General features: G+C 38.7%; 3 protein-coding genes across 5 annotated transcripts; 2 read left to right on the forward strand and 1 right to left on the reverse strand.

Annotated features, from left to right (window-relative positions):
- The first annotated feature begins 225 nt into the window (after positions 1–225).
- On the forward strand, positions 226–6,545 carry LOC137957220 (uncharacterized). 2 transcript variants are annotated; one of them, XR_011113322.1, is made up of 8 exons: positions 226–862; positions 949–995; positions 1,087–1,132; positions 2,031–2,114; positions 2,742–2,858; positions 3,838–3,917; positions 5,982–6,278; positions 6,359–6,545. XR_011113322.1 is itself a non-coding variant. In XM_068804966.1 (7 exons), the coding sequence occupies exons 1-7, from the start codon at positions 401–403 to the stop codon at positions 6,136–6,138; spliced, it is 993 nt and encodes a 330-aa protein (XP_068661067.1). In that variant the 5' UTR covers positions 226–400; the 3' UTR covers positions 6,139–6,545. The 2 variants fall into 2 exon arrangements, 1 of the variants encoding a protein (XP_068661067.1); XM_068804966.1 differs by having other exon boundaries at positions 5,982–6,545.
- Positions 6,546–9,754: 3,209 nt separating this feature from the next.
- LOC137957218 (protein trichome birefringence-like) lies at positions 9,755–13,679 on the forward strand. 2 transcript variants are annotated; one of them, XR_011113321.1, is made up of 6 exons: positions 9,755–10,932; positions 11,066–11,258; positions 11,410–11,603; positions 11,760–11,918; positions 12,569–13,142; positions 13,251–13,679. XR_011113321.1 is itself a non-coding variant. In XM_068804964.1 (5 exons), exons 1-5 carry the CDS (start codon positions 9,911–9,913, stop codon positions 12,894–12,896), a joined length of 1,896 nt encoding a protein of 631 aa, XP_068661065.1. In that variant the 5' UTR covers positions 9,755–9,910; the 3' UTR covers positions 12,897–13,679. The 2 variants fall into 2 exon arrangements, 1 of the variants encoding a protein (XP_068661065.1); XM_068804964.1 differs by having other exon boundaries at positions 12,569–13,679.
- Positions 13,680–17,619: 3,940 nt separating this feature from the next.
- LOC137956480 (uncharacterized) lies at positions 17,620–18,201 on the reverse strand. Its single transcript, XM_068804001.1, has one exon. It carries the CDS (start codon positions 18,199–18,201, stop codon positions 17,620–17,622), a length of 582 nt encoding a protein of 193 aa, XP_068660102.1.
- Positions 18,202–18,506: the final 305 nt, after the last annotated feature.

Here is an 18,506-nt window from a genome sequence, read left to right on the forward strand (position 1 = left end):
TGACGATCAATCTGTTCGTTTCGTGAATCGTGACATTTGACGCGGAGCCAAACCGGTACTTGTATGGACTATGAACCACGGTTCATGGGCCTGACCGGCTGGTCCTTGGTGGCGGCGCTGCATCTTGCATATAGCTCGAACATGCTTAGGTAAAAATAGAAAATAAAAACGAAACGGAAAAAGAAGCGTTTTCTGGAGTGATTTGGGCGCCAACCGGCGAGTAAATTGAATGTTTGGGATTTGAACTTACGGAACTTTTTGGAGGATGTGAGATCCATTCGAAGTCGAAAGAGAGTAAAGCAGATTACCAGAAGCTACGTAGTTCCTTTTTCGAACACTCAGGTTTTGAGGAGAAGATTATACTGGTGAAGGTCAAGGCAGATATCTAGCTCCTTGAGAGATGGCTAAGGCGTCTTCGTCTTCGTCCGCGACTTCTTCGTCTCCTTCCCCTTCTCCCTCACCCTTGTTAACCGCTCAAGCGCGCGTCGCAGTCCAGGCTAAAGTTTCAAATCCAAATGCCAATTCCAACCTTTCTCAGATGGGCAAGGCCCAAGAAACCCATATTCCTCAAATTCATGCGGCGCCTCCTCAGGGTCTTGTCTACTCCATCCCCGCCACCGCTGCCAATCGCGCCTTTCCTCCGCAGGCCGTACGGCCTCAATCGTCCGATCAATTGGTCAACGTAGTAGCAAATCTGGGTAGAAGTCCTCCCGTCCTGGCTTATCCAGCACCTGCTCGCTCGTTCAACCATTCCGCCGACCACTCGATGCGGCCACCAACACATCAAACTATACCGAGGCAGCCGGTGAGCATGCCAAATTCCGGCCCTCCGAGGACAATTCCTCCGGCCCAAAACTCAAAGGTTTGTCATTATGCTACATCTGTTTGACTGATTCCTCCATCTTTGAATACATTATATCTGACTTCATGCATCTTTACTTGCTCTAGCCAAATCTGGTTCCGACTATAACTTCAATCACCGAATATAAGATGAGGTAATTTTTCTTATGATGTTGTTTTTTATTACTGCGTTTTTGTTTTGTAACTTCTGATACTTTACTCATGTTGTTTTCGTATTGTTTGCAGGGATAAAAGTAGAGATGATTCTGTTGTGAGTACTCAGGGTCGGAAGGTCAGGAGTTTCTTTTGACTTTTCTTCTTTATGTCGATGCAAGTCAAAAACGTTTGAAGAAGTTTGCATTTCAGGAACTACTGTTCGGAATTATGGAAATCCATTATTGTTTTTCTACTTTTTATTTTATTCGGTAAGCATAGGTTTACATTGTTTACTCTGTGTTGATTCTCTCGGTTTTTTTCAGCACAAAACTAGGAATTATTTTGAAGGCTGAAGTGTGAACATTTCATGGCGCTTGCTTATCATTATGGAGTGTAATTGAAGTGTTTGGGTGTTCCTATACATCTATTTAATAAAAAATGATGTCATCATCTGGTCTGTCAACAAAATATGCGTGTAGAAAGGGAAGGGAAAGAAACAAAGAGAGAGACTGGTGGAAGGGAAGATCTCATTTTTATGTCCTAGACTTTCCTTGTATCCTAAAATTACTGTCCACTTTGTTAATACTTTAATAATAATGCGTTTTCCTTGTTGCAATGGCATTATTCCTTTTACCTGAAAGCTGATAGTTAAAGAGTACTATCTTAAGAAGTTATGAACACGTATATTTCATCTCAATTCCAAATATGACAGTAAATATTGTTGATCTTACTATAGTATTTAATGTCTCATGGAAAAGAAGTTAACATTGGTCTGACAGGACGGATATTGGCCTATTCCTCCTATCAACTTTCTCTGGCTTGTTTTTGTTTTGCAAGGGGATACCTTAGCTGCTACTAGATGATTATAAGTGCTAAAACTATGTTAGCTCATACAAGATTAAGTTGGAAGCTGTTTCTTGATATAGTGGCTTGGTTTTTCCTCTGTCTTTTATTTTATCTTTTGGGTGACCGATGAACCTAAGCTTTATCTCCTTCCAGTTGATGTTAACAAATCTCTGCTCTTGTATTTGTAGGTTAGATTATCAGATGGTGGCTCAGGGTCCCTTTATGCACTTTGCCGATCATGGGTTCGAAACGCTTGGCCTCAAGAATGTCAGGTTCTTTTATTTCCATATCTTGGTCACTTATTTTTTTCCTATTTCACAAATGTGTATTAATTAATTAATTCATAAAATTCTTAATCCTTTTCTTTTTGGTCTTGTTTAGGGAGTAGTAACTTCAATACATGGTATCTTCCTTTATGAAATAGCAATAAACTCAGTCATCATCTCAGTGACTGAAAAATGAAGTTGTTATGCTAGCCTATTAAGTATTAAGTATGCATGTAACGAGATGGTTCCCTCAATTACAGTGGAAGGCCCTCAAAATAATCAGAATGAGAATCTCTTGAGTGCTTTACGTAATAGGAATTTCAGGGTCATCTTTAAAAATTTACTTTTATTTTTGTTGAATCCATTTCTACTATGGCTCATAAATCTTTCTCTCTCTTCCCTATGAGTTTAATCATTCAGAAATTGTCTTGTTAAAAGAACTAAGCATTTTTTTATTAGTTTTATTTATTTTATCACTTTTTTATTAGTTTTATATATTTAATTTCCTTCTGTGGGAGTCAGGAAAATTAAGATGCTTTTTTTTTTCTTTTTTTTTTTCTTCTACTTCAGACATCTTAAAATTTGAGGGTGATCTTTTTCATCTGAGTATTACTTTGTGTCTTGCAACCACAGATAAATGAAGGGGGGAGAGTTCTTCCAAGACCCTTTCCTGCCAGCAGCAAGGACAGCCCCATGCCGGATGAAAATGAGGGTGTTGATCAAGATGATGTAGAGTCTGCCAAAGAAGAGGTATGTTCTTGACTTGCAGTAATGCAGTTAGGGTGTGTTTTATAATATTTTATTTATTTTACTGTATTACTGCTTTGCTGTTTGCAATGTGGATAAGTAAAGAGCTTTCCATTCTTTTGGCCCTTTATTGGTTACTGCACATTTATACTGTAGAGATCCTTTTCACAAAGCAAATACTTCGCATGTATCTAATCACCAGTTTAATTTATTTTCGCCTTTTAAGCTGTATGTATGGCTTTGCTTTGTCAGTCCTTTCCCTCACACCCAAGGAAATCAGAGCAATCATCACATGCAGCTTTGGATTGGCTTACATTTGTGATTGGTCAACCTTCTTAAAATGTTATAAGGTGGAGAGGAGAATATGGGAACTTCTTGCTATTTCAGTTGTGGTGTGGATACCATGTGGATAGACGTTTATTAAAAATAAGTGACAAAAGTGTGTTGTCCCTTATTTTCGGTGGGAGGGGGGAATGTGTCGTCTCATCACCTATCCAAAATCCCATCTGCTGTTGAATGTCATTAAGTATTTGATGAAGGAGCTCCGCCCTGTGTAATTGTGCCTTTGAACTATTTGAGCATTTGGTTTAACAAAGGGAATGATGCATCAAAAGATGTAAAAAAGCTTCAGTTATTGGCATGCAAATCTAAATTGGCCTAATCAATGAGGTATCATGAATTAGATCTCCATCAAACACCCAGCAAGATACCAATATCAAACTCATAGTACATTTATGTTGTTGAAATTTAATCCTTGTGCTTTCCCCCATCATGTTTGCATTACATGAAATGAAAGTTCACTTGGTTCCATTATTGGTTACTGCACAGTTGTAATATATACATCCTTTCCTATACAAAGCAAATATTTTGTATGTACTCAACCATCAGTTCAATTTATTTTCACCCTCTAAGCTGTAAAGCAAATATTATACCTCTCAGTTATGGTTCTTGGAGGTGAACTGAGATGGCAATTTATTTTCAGCATTCAGGTTCTGTCGAGGATATATCAGCTCCAGATTTGTTGAAAGAGCACATAAAGCGTGCTAAAAAAATTCGAGCGCGGTATGTTTTTTAGTCTTAGTGATTCTTCAACCTAGTATGCATGCTTTTCATGTACTTGCAATTCTTACAAAAATTGTCAGCTTCTAGAATCTCAATCAGAGGACCTTTTGTCATTAGTTGCGGGAATCAGGTATTCAGCAGCAGTAGTCAGTTCAAGTATGTTTACTATATACTTTTTTTATAAAAAAATATTGGCTGATTGGCTATTGACTAGGTAATTGATTCTTTTTTAATAGATTTTTCAAAATTGCTAGATGTAAAGGATTTTCATTCATATCCTATTTAATTTGTTTATTCCAATCATTTTGGGTTTCTTATAGAATGTTAATATGGGTAAAAGTCCTTCGACTGGTATGATTTGGGATTTGTTGGGTTAATAAGTGGGTTAGTATGGCTTCTTGGGATGCTAGTCATTTCTGGATAAATTGGTCCCAATTTACCATGCATCAGAACTAGGTCTAGACATAATCTCTAGTCTGTTATATTTAACATGTCTCAAGCTTGTTCGTCTGTTTTTTTTATTTGGACTGAATGCGAGGGAGAGTGTTAAGTCATATGTTTGGTTTATAAGTTGGGTTATAGGCTACCAAAGGAAGCTAATCATTTTAGGATTTATTGGGGCCAATTGAGGAGAACTTGGGTCTATAAATGAAAGTCTGGTTATGAGATTTTAGGTAGTGGTTTGCAGGGAATGTTGAGCTAGCTGCTTCTTTGGATTCATCTATATGTTTGTTTCTGACTCTAGCATGACTGACACAACTTGGATTCTAACTATAGTTTTGCCAGCTCAATAAGTGTAGGATTTGGTTATAGACTCTCAACTAGTTTGAAGTAGTGGACTGTACATATTTGAGGATTGTTACGGTTCCATTAAGAGGAAATGAGTGCAAGTCTAAAACCTTGATTCATCTTTGCTTTTGAATTTCTTTCTTCCTAAGACCACTCTAGATGGTGTTCTTCGGATCCCTTGTGGTGGCATTGGCATGTCTTCTTGTACAAAATCCCAATTTGATCCCCATGGATTTGGGTGGATTTGTTCAGTTTAACTCTAGGGCCAAAGTCTCACTAGTGTGGACTATCTTTCAGGGAGAAGAGAAAAGGGGGAGGGGGGTGCTTGAGCAATTTTTTTAAAAGATTTATTTTAATGTAGGACCTTTTTGGCTGTCTTGCAATTTGAATATAAGGACTATTAGGAGGGATTTATGCAAATTTTATGGCCCACCCACCCTTTCTTAAATTGGATCTGCTACTCTTATGTAGAACCTCTCGAGTTGGAAAATAGATCAGTAGGGTTATGTGTGTCATTAGCCCTTTTGTTTGATCTCCATCACTCTATCTTCACGCACTTGTCCAAAAAGGCACTCAATGATTTTATTTTGGAAACAAAATATAAAAGATGTGCTAATCTATGACATAGTAAAACTTCGTTCTTGGAGTTACACTAATGAAAGCATTGGCTTTGGAATTACTGTGTTCAGATTGTAAATTGATGCTAATACGATTTAAAATTCAGTTATAGATAAAGGATCTTCATAATTTATGGTATTCAACTCGTGGTGGTGAATGAATTTTATAGATAAGAAATTACAAAATGACCTTTGTTCAGTATGAGTGATTAGGGCACAATCATCTGGCTAATTGAAGTTACAGGAGCAGTTGGGATCACTGTAAAAATTGGGATTCAGTTAATATGGTGACATTTATTTTGGCAAAACCTTTATTGTTAAGGTTCGCCAGTTTCTCCCAAATTGACTAACCGAAGTAAAGAGGCATCTTTCCATTACTATGCATAGGGTTTTTTACCAAATCCAAACCAATGAAACATTGTTCTTCCACATACAGAAACTCTCACTTTCAGACTAGGAAGATTATTTTTACTCAGAAATATTTGTCAGATAGATTCATGAAGCACAGAATACGTAGGCCAGTTTTCTCTGTTTTTAAGTAACCCAAAACTTGACATTTTGACAAGCTAGTTCTCCTGCTGCCAGGACATAATTCTGACCTAAGCTAACTGCTAATTGGTTCATATTTTGGTATTGATCTGGCTGTTCGGTGCAACAGATTGAGAGGAGAACGCATGCAAAGAATACAACCATACAGGGAAAGAGTTTATTCAGTAATTGAAAGGATCCGGCGAGCTGATGTGGATCCTCCAATGCCTTCTTCTGAGATGCTTGGTGTTTTCGGGCACTCTCTTAAACCTCAAACAAGGCAGTGAACAGCCCTTGACAAGAGGTGAATGCATAACGAGAGAAATTCATGGTCAGATATTTTACACAAGTGAACTTTCTACATCGAAGTGGAATTGGTGGCTTCGAAGTGGAATGAACAAAGATTCAAAAACTGGATTTTATGCAAGTAAGAAGGTTTACCACAAAGATATCCGAAGCATTTCTAGCAATTTCTGATGAGCATGCACATATGTTGATACTTTGCAGCCTGCTAGCATCACAAGTAGCTGATTAAATAATCCAAGGTGAGCATCACTTGGAAATGCTGGAAGCATTATAACTGATATTTAAAGATGTTAGTTTTTACCGTCCTAAGTTAATATTTGACATGATAAAGAATAAAAATATCTGAGATGCCACAATTGCTGGCATGACATGTTTTCAGGATTTCTCGTCATCAATATTGATTTCTGGAGACCTGAAACTGCTCACTGATTCAAGTTCATTCCCATTATCAAATGATCCACGTTTCTTCACTTATATTGTTATGCATAAACATGGTATACGCAAGTTACATTCGTCCGCAGATTTCACAGGAATTTCTATTTACTAAGGTGGGACTTTCATCAACTTGTTCATATTTCACAAGTATTATGATGTGGTAATACCGTAATATAACCTAAATACATGAAATCTTACGTATCATTATTTCATATAATACAATGTTTTCTGAACCGGATGTCTAAAAAATGCAAGGGTAGCTGAAAGGATGGTTTGGTTCAATTCAATCATTTTCATGTTATCAGTTGGGATTTTGATATGGATTAAGATAGCTGAGGCACACAGTTTAAAGCAAGTCAGCATGAGGTCTATAGATCCATCACCCATCATTAATGCCATTGATTCTCTTATCTGCAATTCTTCTTTTAGACTGATCTAACCGGATGTGTCGGTGGGATTATCTGATAATGTCTATTTAGAACTGTTGATGTTCAGAGTATCAGAGACGGATGCTCAAACCCATGTGACCCATCTCTCCTTTTCCGCCATGATTTTGGTTAATTGTTCATGCTACCCATCTAACCCACAAGACAGTAAAAAATGGTTCTCTTGTGGGGTTTCTTTTTACGCCTGCGTTTCTCTTTTTCTTGCTTTAGCAAGCGGCAGAGCTGAAGAGGAGCAGCGGCAGTCGTCTGGGCAAGTAACATGGGGGCAATATAATCGCTTGAGAGGTAAGTAATGTCAGAGGAGCATACAAGTGAGTGTGTAAAAATGCTGGGACCCAAACCCAAGCTTCTTTCTCTGGACAAAATCCTGCTTTGGACCGAAGAACGGTCTCCATTGTCTCTCACCTTTTGGAAAAATTGCATCTTTCCTGTTTCTATGGCTTTGCGTTGTCAGTTCTTTCCTTCACAGTCAAGGTAATCAGAAAAATCATCACATGCAGCTTCGGATTGACTTACGTCGGTCGACCTTCTGAAAATTGGTAAAAAATGGAGAGAAATGTAGGGCTTCTGGCTTCTCCATTTGTGGTGTGGAGACCATGTGGAGATGGGTCTGTTCATTAAAAAAAAGCAGCGAAAGTGTGTTGTCTCTTCGCCTATTCAAAATCCCATTTCCTGTTGAATGTCGGCAAGTGTTTGACAATGGAGCCCCGCGCTGTGCTGCTGCCTATCAACTGTTTGATTGTTTCTCTCAACGGAGGAAAGGGCAAAGAACTTGATCTAATTTGGCCTTATTCACTAGGTCCCCTGAATCAGATTTCTCACCAAATCCCCATCAAGAGACCCATGGTTTATTATGCTGCTCACATGCAATTGATTTGGCTTTTCTCGCATGCCCAACAGATTCATAACTCTCACCGGGCCACCCCATGGCCGTTTCACTCCAACACACTTTCAGACTGAGGTATCCACTTTTCCCTCTAACAGACTTTATGTGCCCGGCCTTGAAAGCATAGATCCCAAGTGAGCTTTGGGTTGTTCAGACATGAGAAACTGGAACACCGACGGGATCATATTCAAAGTCGCTTTGGAGACTTTGAATAGAAATTCTTCCAGTGGAAAGATGTCTTCCTCATGAGAGTTTGTACTGATGGTAAGTGTTATTCGTAAGAAACGGAAGAGTAAGACAGAAATTCCGTATTCAAAGCTTGAAATATCAGGACAGATTTGGCTTCAGCCCGAATGTCGGCAGTCGAGGGCGATGAAATTAGAGAAAGAGTCTGGTCCTGTCTTTGTCGGTTTTCATTGGGTAAACAACCCAGCTGAATCCTCGATTGAGAAACACTTCTGGATCAGCTACAAAATTATATGCATTAAATACGTGAAATGCGATGTGGCCGATTTCTAAGATTGAGAAACCAAAGCAGCAGTTGCAGGATACAGGACGGAGTTTTTTAAGTCCGGGATAATTATTTCTCCATTGTTTTTAAGTAGGTGTGACGGAGTCTGGTTGGTGAATCAATTAAATGAAAACAGAGTTCGCTTTTATTTCTTCTCTCCCGCAATTACTTCACTGTTGCTTTACTCGCTTTAATGATTCCATCAAATTACACTCATTAACTTCTTCTAATTCTCTCTAATAGTTTAATGGCTATTTAATGGCGCTTTGATCCCCCCGGTCGGATTTACGGACCACCGGAGCTTCCTATTAAGGGTAAAATACTTTAAAAAGATGGAAAAATGGAAATGAGAGCTAAGAAGAATATCCGCATTTTAAATTGCAGGAGAAGCTGGAATCCTCCGCAATTGTCCACCGATGGCGACTATACAGTCTACATCTAACGCGTCTTCGTCAATCTAGTAACTCCTATTATTCGATTAATAAAACCTAAAAATCGATTTTTTCTTCGCAAGAGTCTAAAACTGATCGCGTCACATAAAGGGGTACAGATCTTCGCCGCATGGGAAACTGGGAACCCCCATTTCCTCGATGCAAAATAAAAACATTTCCCCCCACATAATAGTGTCGTAGTGTCGTAGTTTGTAATTCGTGCAGTACGTTAATAAATTTATCACGAACGGCAGGGGGGGGAAGACGAGCGAGCGTTGCTCGCAGGAATGACGGAGATCCAGCCTCGCTTCTAACCAACGGATCGTAATTGCCGTGTTAATGTAAAATTAAAATTAAAATCTCACTAATTGCGCCCACTAAAGAGAATTTGGGAAAAAGCGGTTTTTGCTGTAAACGAGCAGCCACCGCCGGGATCGAAACGTGGCGACCTACCCTTTTGCTCTGGTGGCGACGGAGCAAACGATCCAACCTAGGAAACAATAACGATTGCACTCGCCGCGTTTCGATATTTTAATCTTAATAAAATCAGATCCGAAACGACATTAATAGGAGACAAAAAGAACCGTATCGGAAAAGCCACACCGTTATCAAGGCGTATCGTACGGTAAAAAGTAAAACCGGTCCCACACGCTTTCCTAAACCTGTACATATAATATTAAAAAATTTATTTAATTAAAAGAAAAGAAAATAATTATTTTATTAAAATTAATCCGCGCTATTTAGTTTTTAAATATTTATTAAAGGACCGTATTTATTAAATAGTTAAATAATAATAATATTAATAAAGACCCGAATATGAAAAAAATTGAATAAGTGGAGACTCCGTCCGTCTCACTGGACACGTCGCTTTTTTGTCTCCTCTCTCACTGGAGGCAACTAATAAATCGCACTCGGCTCTTCTGAACTGTGCCACTTGGAAGCTGTAATCTCATCTCTCCCAGCGGCATCTCTTGCGGCTCCGATCATCTGCTGATCTGGTTCTCTCGGCGGGGCGTCTCGGAGGCCGGCGAGCAGACCTCCGCGATGACGGATGCGGCTAAGCAGCCGTCCAAGGGAGGGAGTTTCTTTGCGGATGTGCACAGTCTGTTCAACCCTCTCCGACCCAGACGGACCAAGATCTTTGCGTACTGTTTTCTGTTCGCCTTCGTCGCTTGTACGGCTTTCTTGGCCTTCAATCCGTCTGCGACGTCGTCGCCCTGGTTCGATAGGTTCTTCACTTCCTCTACTGCGACTGCATCTGGTTATAGATCTCAATTCCCCTCTATATTCTCTTACATTTTCCAGGATTCGCCAGTTGTTTCTCCGTCTCCTTCCCCTTCTGAATCTTTGATCGTTGATGTGAAGATTAATGGATCTGGATCGGTGGGTGGGAAATCTCTGACGTCGCCCGCTGGTGGTGAAGTTCCGGTGGGGAAGAATCAGACGGAGCCGCCGACGAGAGGTGGTGTAAATGAGGCGAGGGTTTCGAATTTCACTGCGTCGTCGGCTAGCCGGAATACGACCTCCGGGGTTTCGGAGAAACCGAAAAACAGTACGAGTTCGCAGGTTTCTGGTAATCAGGTCGAGAAACGTCCGGGGATTCAGAACAACGGGACTATACTGGTTACTGGGAATCGGTTAAACGGTACTAAACCGATTTCGAATGTTCAGATTAAGAAAGTTCCACGCAGTGAAGGGAACGAGACTAAGACAGGTTCTGATACTCCCTCAAATGCGACTAAGCCCGTTTCAGATGATCAAATAAAGAAAGACCCTAGCAGTAGGAAGAACGAAACTAAGCAAGAGAGCGAGCCTCCAGCAGAGAAGAAAAAGCCTGGTGCTGGGGCCTCCCCCGTTGCTTCAAGTTCAAAAGAGGAAATCTCTTTGGATTCTTTGAGAAAATGTGATATATTTAATGGTAAGTGGGTGAAAGATGACTCTTATCCACTCTACAAGGAGGGTTCTTGTCCTCACATCGACGAACCTTTCGACTGTTTTTCCAATGGGAGACCGGATAAAGATTACCAGAAGCTTCGGTGGCAGCCAAATGGCTGCAAAATTCCTCGGTATGTATATACGAACTACAAAGAATTTTTGTATTATTGTATTTTTGCAAATTTTCATCGTATTATTTTCTCCATTTGATGAAATTACTCTTTTTCTTTTCATTTTTGATAGTTTTCTTCTTTCTTTTTATAGATTGAACGCCACGGATATGCTAGAGAGATTGAGGGGTCGACGCCTGGTTTTTGTTGGCGATTCCCTTAACAGGAACATGTGGGAATCGCTGATCTGTATTCTCAGGAACTCCGTGAAAGATAAAAGGAACGTTTTTGAGGCGTCTGGAAGACGCGAATTTCGCACAGAAGGGTCTTACTCCTTCCTATTTCAAGTAATTAAGCTGTTAACTTTTCTTGCTATTCTCCATTGTAATTTTCAGAATTTACTAGGATTGAAAATTGGAAGTTCCGTAATTGAAATAATGAAATCATGCCTTGTGAACGTTTCGTTTTTAATTTCTCGATTTGATATCTTGTAAATAGGATTACAATTGTTCGGTGGAGTTCTTTCGATCACCATTTCTTGTTCAAGAATGGGAAATGCCAGAATCAAACGGAACAAAGAAGGAGACTCTGAGGCTCGACCTAATCGAGAGGAAGTCAGATAGGTATAAAAAGGCAGATGTCATTGTCTTCAACACTGGCCATTGGTGGACGCACGAGAAAACTTCCCTAGGGTAATTTCTCATCTAATTTACTACCTGTATTTTTCTTGCATTTCATCTTGTTATGTTTTGAATTCAGATGTTAATAAGAGTCCAATTTCTTCCAGAAAGAATTCCCTTCTCTCATTTTTTGGTTTGGAATATTAATATGAATGTGATTCCTTGCAGGAAGGACTACTATCAAGAAGGTAACCATGTCTATGGTCAGTTAAATGTTGTTGAAGCATTTCACAAAGCTTTGGTTACCTGGGCAAAGTGGGTTGACACTAATGTGGATCCTAAGAGGACTCTTGTTTTCTTCAGAGGTTACTCGGCTTCTCATTTCAGGTAATTTAGAGTAATAACCAAAAATTAAGTTTGTTTTGTCCACGAAGTAAAAAATAAATAAAATCGACCTCCTTGTTCCTCAAACTTCTAAATCAATGTGAGAACCCAACGAAGAAGGACAGTGTAGCTGTCCTTTTTATTCTCTTCTTTATTAGTCATCGACTTGGAAGCTGCAGGAAGTAAAATGCTTAAAAGTCTTCTCCACTCGTACAGAATTAGATTCCTGAAAACTTTTTATGTTTATTTTATCAACTCAATGAGCTCTCTCTCTCTCTCTTCCTCTCTCTCTTCCCTCCAAAGTAAAGAAGTTGATCAACATTATAAATAGTTTCTGGAACTGCAGTAAGCTAGTAGAGAAACATGAATTATGCAGGATTAACTTCAGTTGGTTCATTGTTTGCAAAAAATAAAAAGGAGAACTTCAGTTGGTTCATCCTATTGAAGGATGAGTGTGGAAAAGTCACAGACTCATCTTTTCCTTTGTCGTTTCACTAAATAGAATGCTAAGTTTGACTTCAAATTTTCTGTTTGTAGACTTCAATTGGTTCATCCTATGGAAGGATGAGTGTGGCAAAGTCACAGACTCATCTTTTCCTTTGTCGTTTCACTAAATAGAATGCTAGATTTGACTTCAAATTTTCTGTTTGTAGTGGTGGAAGATGGAACTCTGGAGGGGCATGTGATGCAGAAACAGAGCCAATATATAATGAGACATACCTGGCAAAGTATCCTAAGAAGATGAGGATCTTAGAGACAGTAATTAGTGAAATGAAGACGGACATATCATACTTGAATATTACAAAAATGACAGATTATAGGAAGGATGCACACCCATCTATATACCGAAAGCGATATCTTACAGATGAAGAAAGAAGGTCACCATTGAGGTTCCAAGACTGTAGCCATTGGTGTTTACCTGGTGTGCCTGATTCATGGAATGAACTTCTTTATGCACTGCTTCTTACCAAATTACATTAGCGTGAGACGGAAGTAATTGAAAAAAAAAAAGCTGGAAAATCAAGTTGTTATGTTTGATCAAATGGCCATTTGTATTATATGTTCTTTTTGGTTATTGGAGAGGTAAAAAGAACTCTAAAGAACACGTACATGTACCGAGATGTCAAAATACTAGAAAAAGAGGAAGTGGGAGAGGGGAAGATGGTGTTGGTCCTCCACTGATGAAGAAGACCTGCAGATTCTTTTGGGGCCGAAGGCTTGAAGCCTGTAAAGTTCTCTTAATTTTTTTGTATTTGTTCATTTTAAATAAGAGATACGTTCTTCTTCTATTCTCTTTCTCACTTCTGATCTGTGACTTTCTCCTCCACTGTCCAGTGACTGATTATGAACTTGTGGAAAATCCGTGATGGGGCCTTTTGCAGTGCAAGAAGTGGCTGTTTTGAAGCTTGTTGAAACTATGAGCAGTCAACTTGTTTATTGATAATCCCAGTATGGTTGCAGGAAATAAAGTGGGCATCAATGGTGATCAGGGAAATGAAATAGCAATAGCAGATGCATCGTGTCTTTCTGTTCTAAGTGTTTTATCAAATTTCTTGGATTCGTGATGATTAGGGATGGGTCTCCCCAAGTCTGTAACCAGATTCGGCCCTTCTGGTTGCAATTGAGCGATTTTCGTGGAATCCACAGAAGGAAAAGAGGATGATGTTGGTGAGTTGGTTCTTTATAAGATAATTTTGGAATCCAGTAGCTTATGTTGAATCCCATGATGGTCATTTCATGTTAAAGCTGCGTTTGATTCTCAAAGTGGGGCGAGATGTTTCTCTGCTTCGCTGGTTATGATCTGCACTTTAGTTGGTAGCTTAGGAAGAATCAAAAGTCCCAGGAGATCGTCCTTTGGTCGATAGGGGTCAGGGTCTTCACCCAGATGTTTCTTGAAAGTCAAAACTCGATTCTACCAGCCTGTTCCGTTGTTATTCTTCATCTCTTTGTTCGTAGCAGAAAAGTTTTTCTCTCGAGTGATCAGTTCATCTACATACTGTTGCGAAATCAAGAGCAAAAAGAAATAGAAATTGATTCTTTCTACTAGCTGCTAGTGGTCACCTTCTTGTCTCCGTCTCATCTCTGACAAACCCATGGCACCGATTCTAAAAAAATGGCTTACAGAGGCGACACAGATTTGGAACGGCATCAATTACTCTCCGGCCGCTTGTGACGTGACGAGGAACAAACAAGAAGGTACCCATCGTCTATAAAACAAGGAAGCGTATTTTTTCGTGTTTTAATTTCTATTTCATGAAGACGTAATTTATAAAGGGTTTTACAATCTACAATCACTATTCTCGCAATTTTATATAATCTATTTACAACGGTTGAGCTTATCGTTGATTTTAACTGTGATTTTTTCAACACTCTCCCTCAAGTTTGAGAATGAATATCAACTACTCCCGACTTGTGTATCATAGTTGAGAAGACTTACCTTTCCAATGGCTTGGCAAAACACATCCGCAACTCTGTCAACAATGACTGTAGCCCTCGGATGATTTGCAACATGTACCTTTCATGGATCTATATTTGGTTTTTGCTGAGGAGAGAAATACGGTTTTCTACCTCTTTGTCTGCTAGGAAATAAGAGAAGATCCTAAAAAAACACAATAACCCATAGTGGATCTACAAGATATTGGACAATCAGCCTAATCCGAATCAGAAAATGATCACAAGGATAAATCGTTTTGAAAAAGGAAAAACAAATCTTGTCCTGGATTGTTTTTTAAATAACGCAACACTCATAAGACAACTTCCACAACTTCCATGTGTGGTTTGCGTGGTGCATGCATGAATCTGCTTAACACATGAACTGAATAGGTAACATCCGATTGGGTGATAGTCAAATAAATTAGGCATCCAACAAGTCGCCTATACTAAGATGGATCGTTAAACAATTCTCCTAAATCTGAAAGCTTTATGTTTTGCTCCATTGAAAAGTTCATAGGTTTAATACCCAAGAATCCACCATATTTTAAAAATTTTGAAGTATATTTTTGTTCCGAGATGGAAATACTTTTCTTTGTCAGAGAAACTTCGATGCCCAGAAAATACTTCAAATCACCCAAATCATTAATCCGAAAATGGCTATGTAGAAATTTCTTGAGAGCTAATATGTCATTGACATCATTATTCGTAATAAGAATGTCATCAACATATATCAAAAGAGTTGTAAAAAAAATTCCTTTTCGATATGTGAATAACGAGTAATCTGTTTTGGATTGAACAAATCCAACAACTTTAATAGCTGCAGAGAATTGACAAACCATTGTCGGGAAGCTTGTTTTAAGCCATATAACGACTTGTGAAGGCAACACACAAGATTCTCCCTTCGTTGTTGAAGACCAAGAGGTGGAGACATAAATTTCTTCATGGAGATCACCATGAAGAAAAACATTGTTGATATCAAGTTGGTGAAGAAAGCAATTCTGGGCGACTATTAAAGCCAATAAACAACAAATAGTAACCATTTTAGCAATGGGAGAAAAAAGTGTCATGGTAATTTATACCTTCCAGTTGTGTGTAACTTTTCACAACCAAACGAGCTTTGAAACGCTCAATAGTACCATCCGAATGCCGTTTGATTTTATAAACCTAACGACAACTAATGGATTTCTTACGAGGAGGAAGAGAAGTGATGGACCAAGTGTGGTTGGCTTCTAAAGTAGCCAATTCAAATTGTATTGCTTCTTGCCAATAAGAATGAGAAACTACTCCCGTATAAGATGTAGGTTCAATATCTTGACTAACAATAGTAGTATTAGAGTAATGTTGTGGTGAGTAACGATGATAAGAGACAAAATTGCTTAGAGGATAACGCGTACCTTTTTGTGGACTTGATGACAAAGGCGACAAATAGTCGAGAGACGTCACTTGGTTGTAGACATAGTCACGTAAAGCCAAGGGAGGCTTATGAGGACGTTGGGAACGACACAAAATAGGTTTGGAAGAAGGAGTAACAGATGATAGTGGAGGAGGAATTGGAGTCAGTGGTAATGGTTGTTGGTAAGGATCAGGTACAAAAAGAGGAATCATTAGAGCTAAATTTGATGGAGTGGATGGAATAGACTAATAAGGAAAAATAGTTTTATAAAAAGCAATATCATGGCTAGTAAATATTTGATGAGTGGTAAAATCATATAAGTTTTCTAACCAATTGGATGACCAAGAAAAATACTTGAATTTATGGGGGACGTGCACATCAATAGCATATGCAAGACACCCAAAAAGTCGAAGATGGGAACAAGAAGTAAGCTTGCCATAAAGCCGTAAAAAAAAAGTAGTGTGGGCAAACGATTAATTATATGAAAATTTGTTGAAACATATTCTCCCCAAAAATGTAAAGGAATGTGAACTTGAAAACAAAAAGTTTGAAAGTACTCAAGAATATGACGGTGTTTGCGCTCTATAACCCCATTTTGTTGGGGAGTATAGACACGAAAATGTAGATAAGTGGTCCATTTTTTTTTAGAAAATTTTCAAATGAAAAAGGATTCTCCACAATTATCAACCCCAATGTTGGCTATAGAAACATGAAGTTGTGTTTTGACAAAAGAGAAAAAATTGATAAGAAAATGTTGCATTTCAGTTTTGAGATGCATAAAAAATACCCATGTGAATCTACAATAATCGTCCACAATAGTCAACAAATATTTCGTACCAGAAAGAGAGGTAGTTTTATAGGGGCCCCAAATGTCACAATGAATTAATTCAAAAGGTCTTACAGACAAAATTGAACTAACAAAAAAAAATAAGTCTACTTTGTTTTGCAAAAGCACAAACATCACAAGCATTGTTAGACTAGAAAGATAAATCTAATAAATATTTTGCCATAAAATCTAATATAGAGGAAGATAAATGCCACAATCAGCGATGTGACAAGGAGGTGACCCGATGACCTGGTGAACGACAGGAAGTGGTTGCTACAGCTGGAGGTAGAAGTTTTGGCTTCTCTGATGCTATCACAACCAAATGATAAAGTCCGTCTCGTTTTTCACCCAAACCAATCATTGTTCTCGTCATTAAATCTTGCAAAATACACCAATGAGGAAAAAAGTTTACTGAACAATTGAAATCTTTGGTAACTCGACTCACCAACATTAAATCCACCTTAAAGGATGGCACACCAAATACATTTTTAAAAGTAACAGCAGAAGTCAAAGGTAAATTCTCAATGGAAGTAATCGGAGCCTGTTCTACACTTGGCATAACAACTGGTGTCAAAAGAGTGTTCTTCTTGCTGTTGACGAGCAAAGTTGGAGATAACAAAATGTGGTATATTGTACCACTGTCGATAATCAATCAATGGAATCGCAATAATGTTTGTAACAAACCTGAGGAAGCGGTTGCAATATTAGCTTTAGGATTGGCGGATTGTGTTCCCTTTTCTTTGTATAATAGATAAGATTTGCTGAATTTTAAAATCAGAGAAATTATTCATCACTAATGGTACTTCTTGCAATATTGAACCCTCCTTAACATTGTTGACAGAAAACTGATGATTATTGTTACGTTTGAATGGAGTACTATGGAGTACTTCCTTGAATAGGCATTTTTGAAGCATGTTTATGGTGGTGTAGTGGGTACCCATTTAGCTTCCAACATGTTTCTCGGACATGATGGTCACAGTCACAATAAGAGCAATGCAAAGGTTTTCGATTAGGATTAGAAGATGAACCTTGTCTACGTCGAACAACCAAAGCTACTGATTTGTTCGTTGAACGACCATGACTGAGTTCTCCGTCATCTCACGTACAGGCCCAAGATTTTGCTGCTTCTCTTCTTGTACAATGGAAGAGTAAGCTTTGACAACGTCAAAAAGTGGACTCATCAATAGAATTTTCCCTCGGACTGCATTGTAGGATTCATTGAGACCTATGAGAAGTTGCATCAGTCTGTGTCTCTTATGGTCTGTCCCACAAGAGTAAACAGTGTCATTATAGGATCCTAGTTCATCCCATAATCTTTTATACTTTGTGTAATAAGCCGTGACAGTCATCTGATCTTGAGCAAGACATGCAATGTCCCTCTCAATCTGAAAAATACGAGGGGCATTGCTTTGAGAAAAATGATCTTTGAAGTCTTCCCATACCTCCTGGGTGGTAATCAAAAAATTAACATTTTTTGCAATATCAGGTGTTGGTGAATTGAGAATCCCAGAGAGGATCATATCATTACATTTTCTCCATGAAGCATTGTCATCTGGTTTGTTTGTGGCAGACGACATTATGGTGGTTCCATCTATGAACCCTAACTTAGATTTCGCATTCAAAGAAATCGTCATGGCTCTACACCATGTCGAATACTTATCCCCATTCCTGGATGATCTAAATGGTGAATAAAATATGGATTGATAGCATCAAGCTTGCCTCCATTTAAAGTTTGATCATTCACCATGATGATGGGAAACAGTGATAAAGGGAGGGCAAAGAATAATTTACATAGAAAACTAGGGTCCGAGTTGAGTCGACAGAAAAACTAGTGTAGCTCGAATCAATTGGTCTCGGCTCGGCTCGACTCAGTTCGTCTCGTCTCGGCTCAGCTCAGTCCGGAAAAAGGCACTAATTTAATTCAAAGCAGCAGCAGCTA

The sequence above is a fragment of the Aristolochia californica genome, unplaced genomic scaffold (genome assembly GCF_029961685.1).
Source record: "Aristolochia californica isolate CCGP_79_NKW_82.1479 unplaced genomic scaffold, dmAriCali1.0.hap1 SCAF_2, whole genome shotgun sequence".
NCBI classification, from domain to species: Eukaryota; Viridiplantae; Streptophyta; class Magnoliopsida; order Piperales; family Aristolochiaceae; genus Aristolochia; species Aristolochia californica.

Excerpts from the sequence above, each read along its gene's own strand:
- LOC137957218 (XM_068804964.1), top strand. The coding sequence starts at position 9,911 with ATGACGGATGCGGCTAAGCAGCCGTCCAAGGGAGGGAGTTTCTTTGCG. Across the intron at positions 11,259-11,409 it reads CTTACTCCTTCCTATTTCAA|GATTACAATTGTTCGGTGGA; the intron begins GTAATTAAGCTG and ends TCTTGTAAATAG. Across the intron at positions 11,604-11,759 it reads CACGAGAAAACTTCCCTAGG|GAAGGACTACTATCAAGAAG; the intron begins GTAATTTCTCAT and ends GATTCCTTGCAG.
- LOC137956480 (XM_068804001.1), bottom strand. The coding sequence starts at position 18,201 with ATGACGATTTCTTTGAATGCGAAATCTAAGTTAGGGTTCATAGATGGA.
- LOC137957220 (XM_068804966.1), top strand. The coding sequence starts at position 401 with ATGGCTAAGGCGTCTTCGTCTTCGTCCGCGACTTCTTCGTCTCCTTCC. Across the intron at positions 863-948 it reads CTCCGGCCCAAAACTCAAAG|CCAAATCTGGTTCCGACTAT; the intron begins GTTTGTCATTAT and ends TACTTGCTCTAG. Across the intron at positions 3,918-5,981 it reads GCTAAAAAAATTCGAGCGCG|ATTGAGAGGAGAACGCATGC; the intron begins GTATGTTTTTTA and ends TCGGTGCAACAG.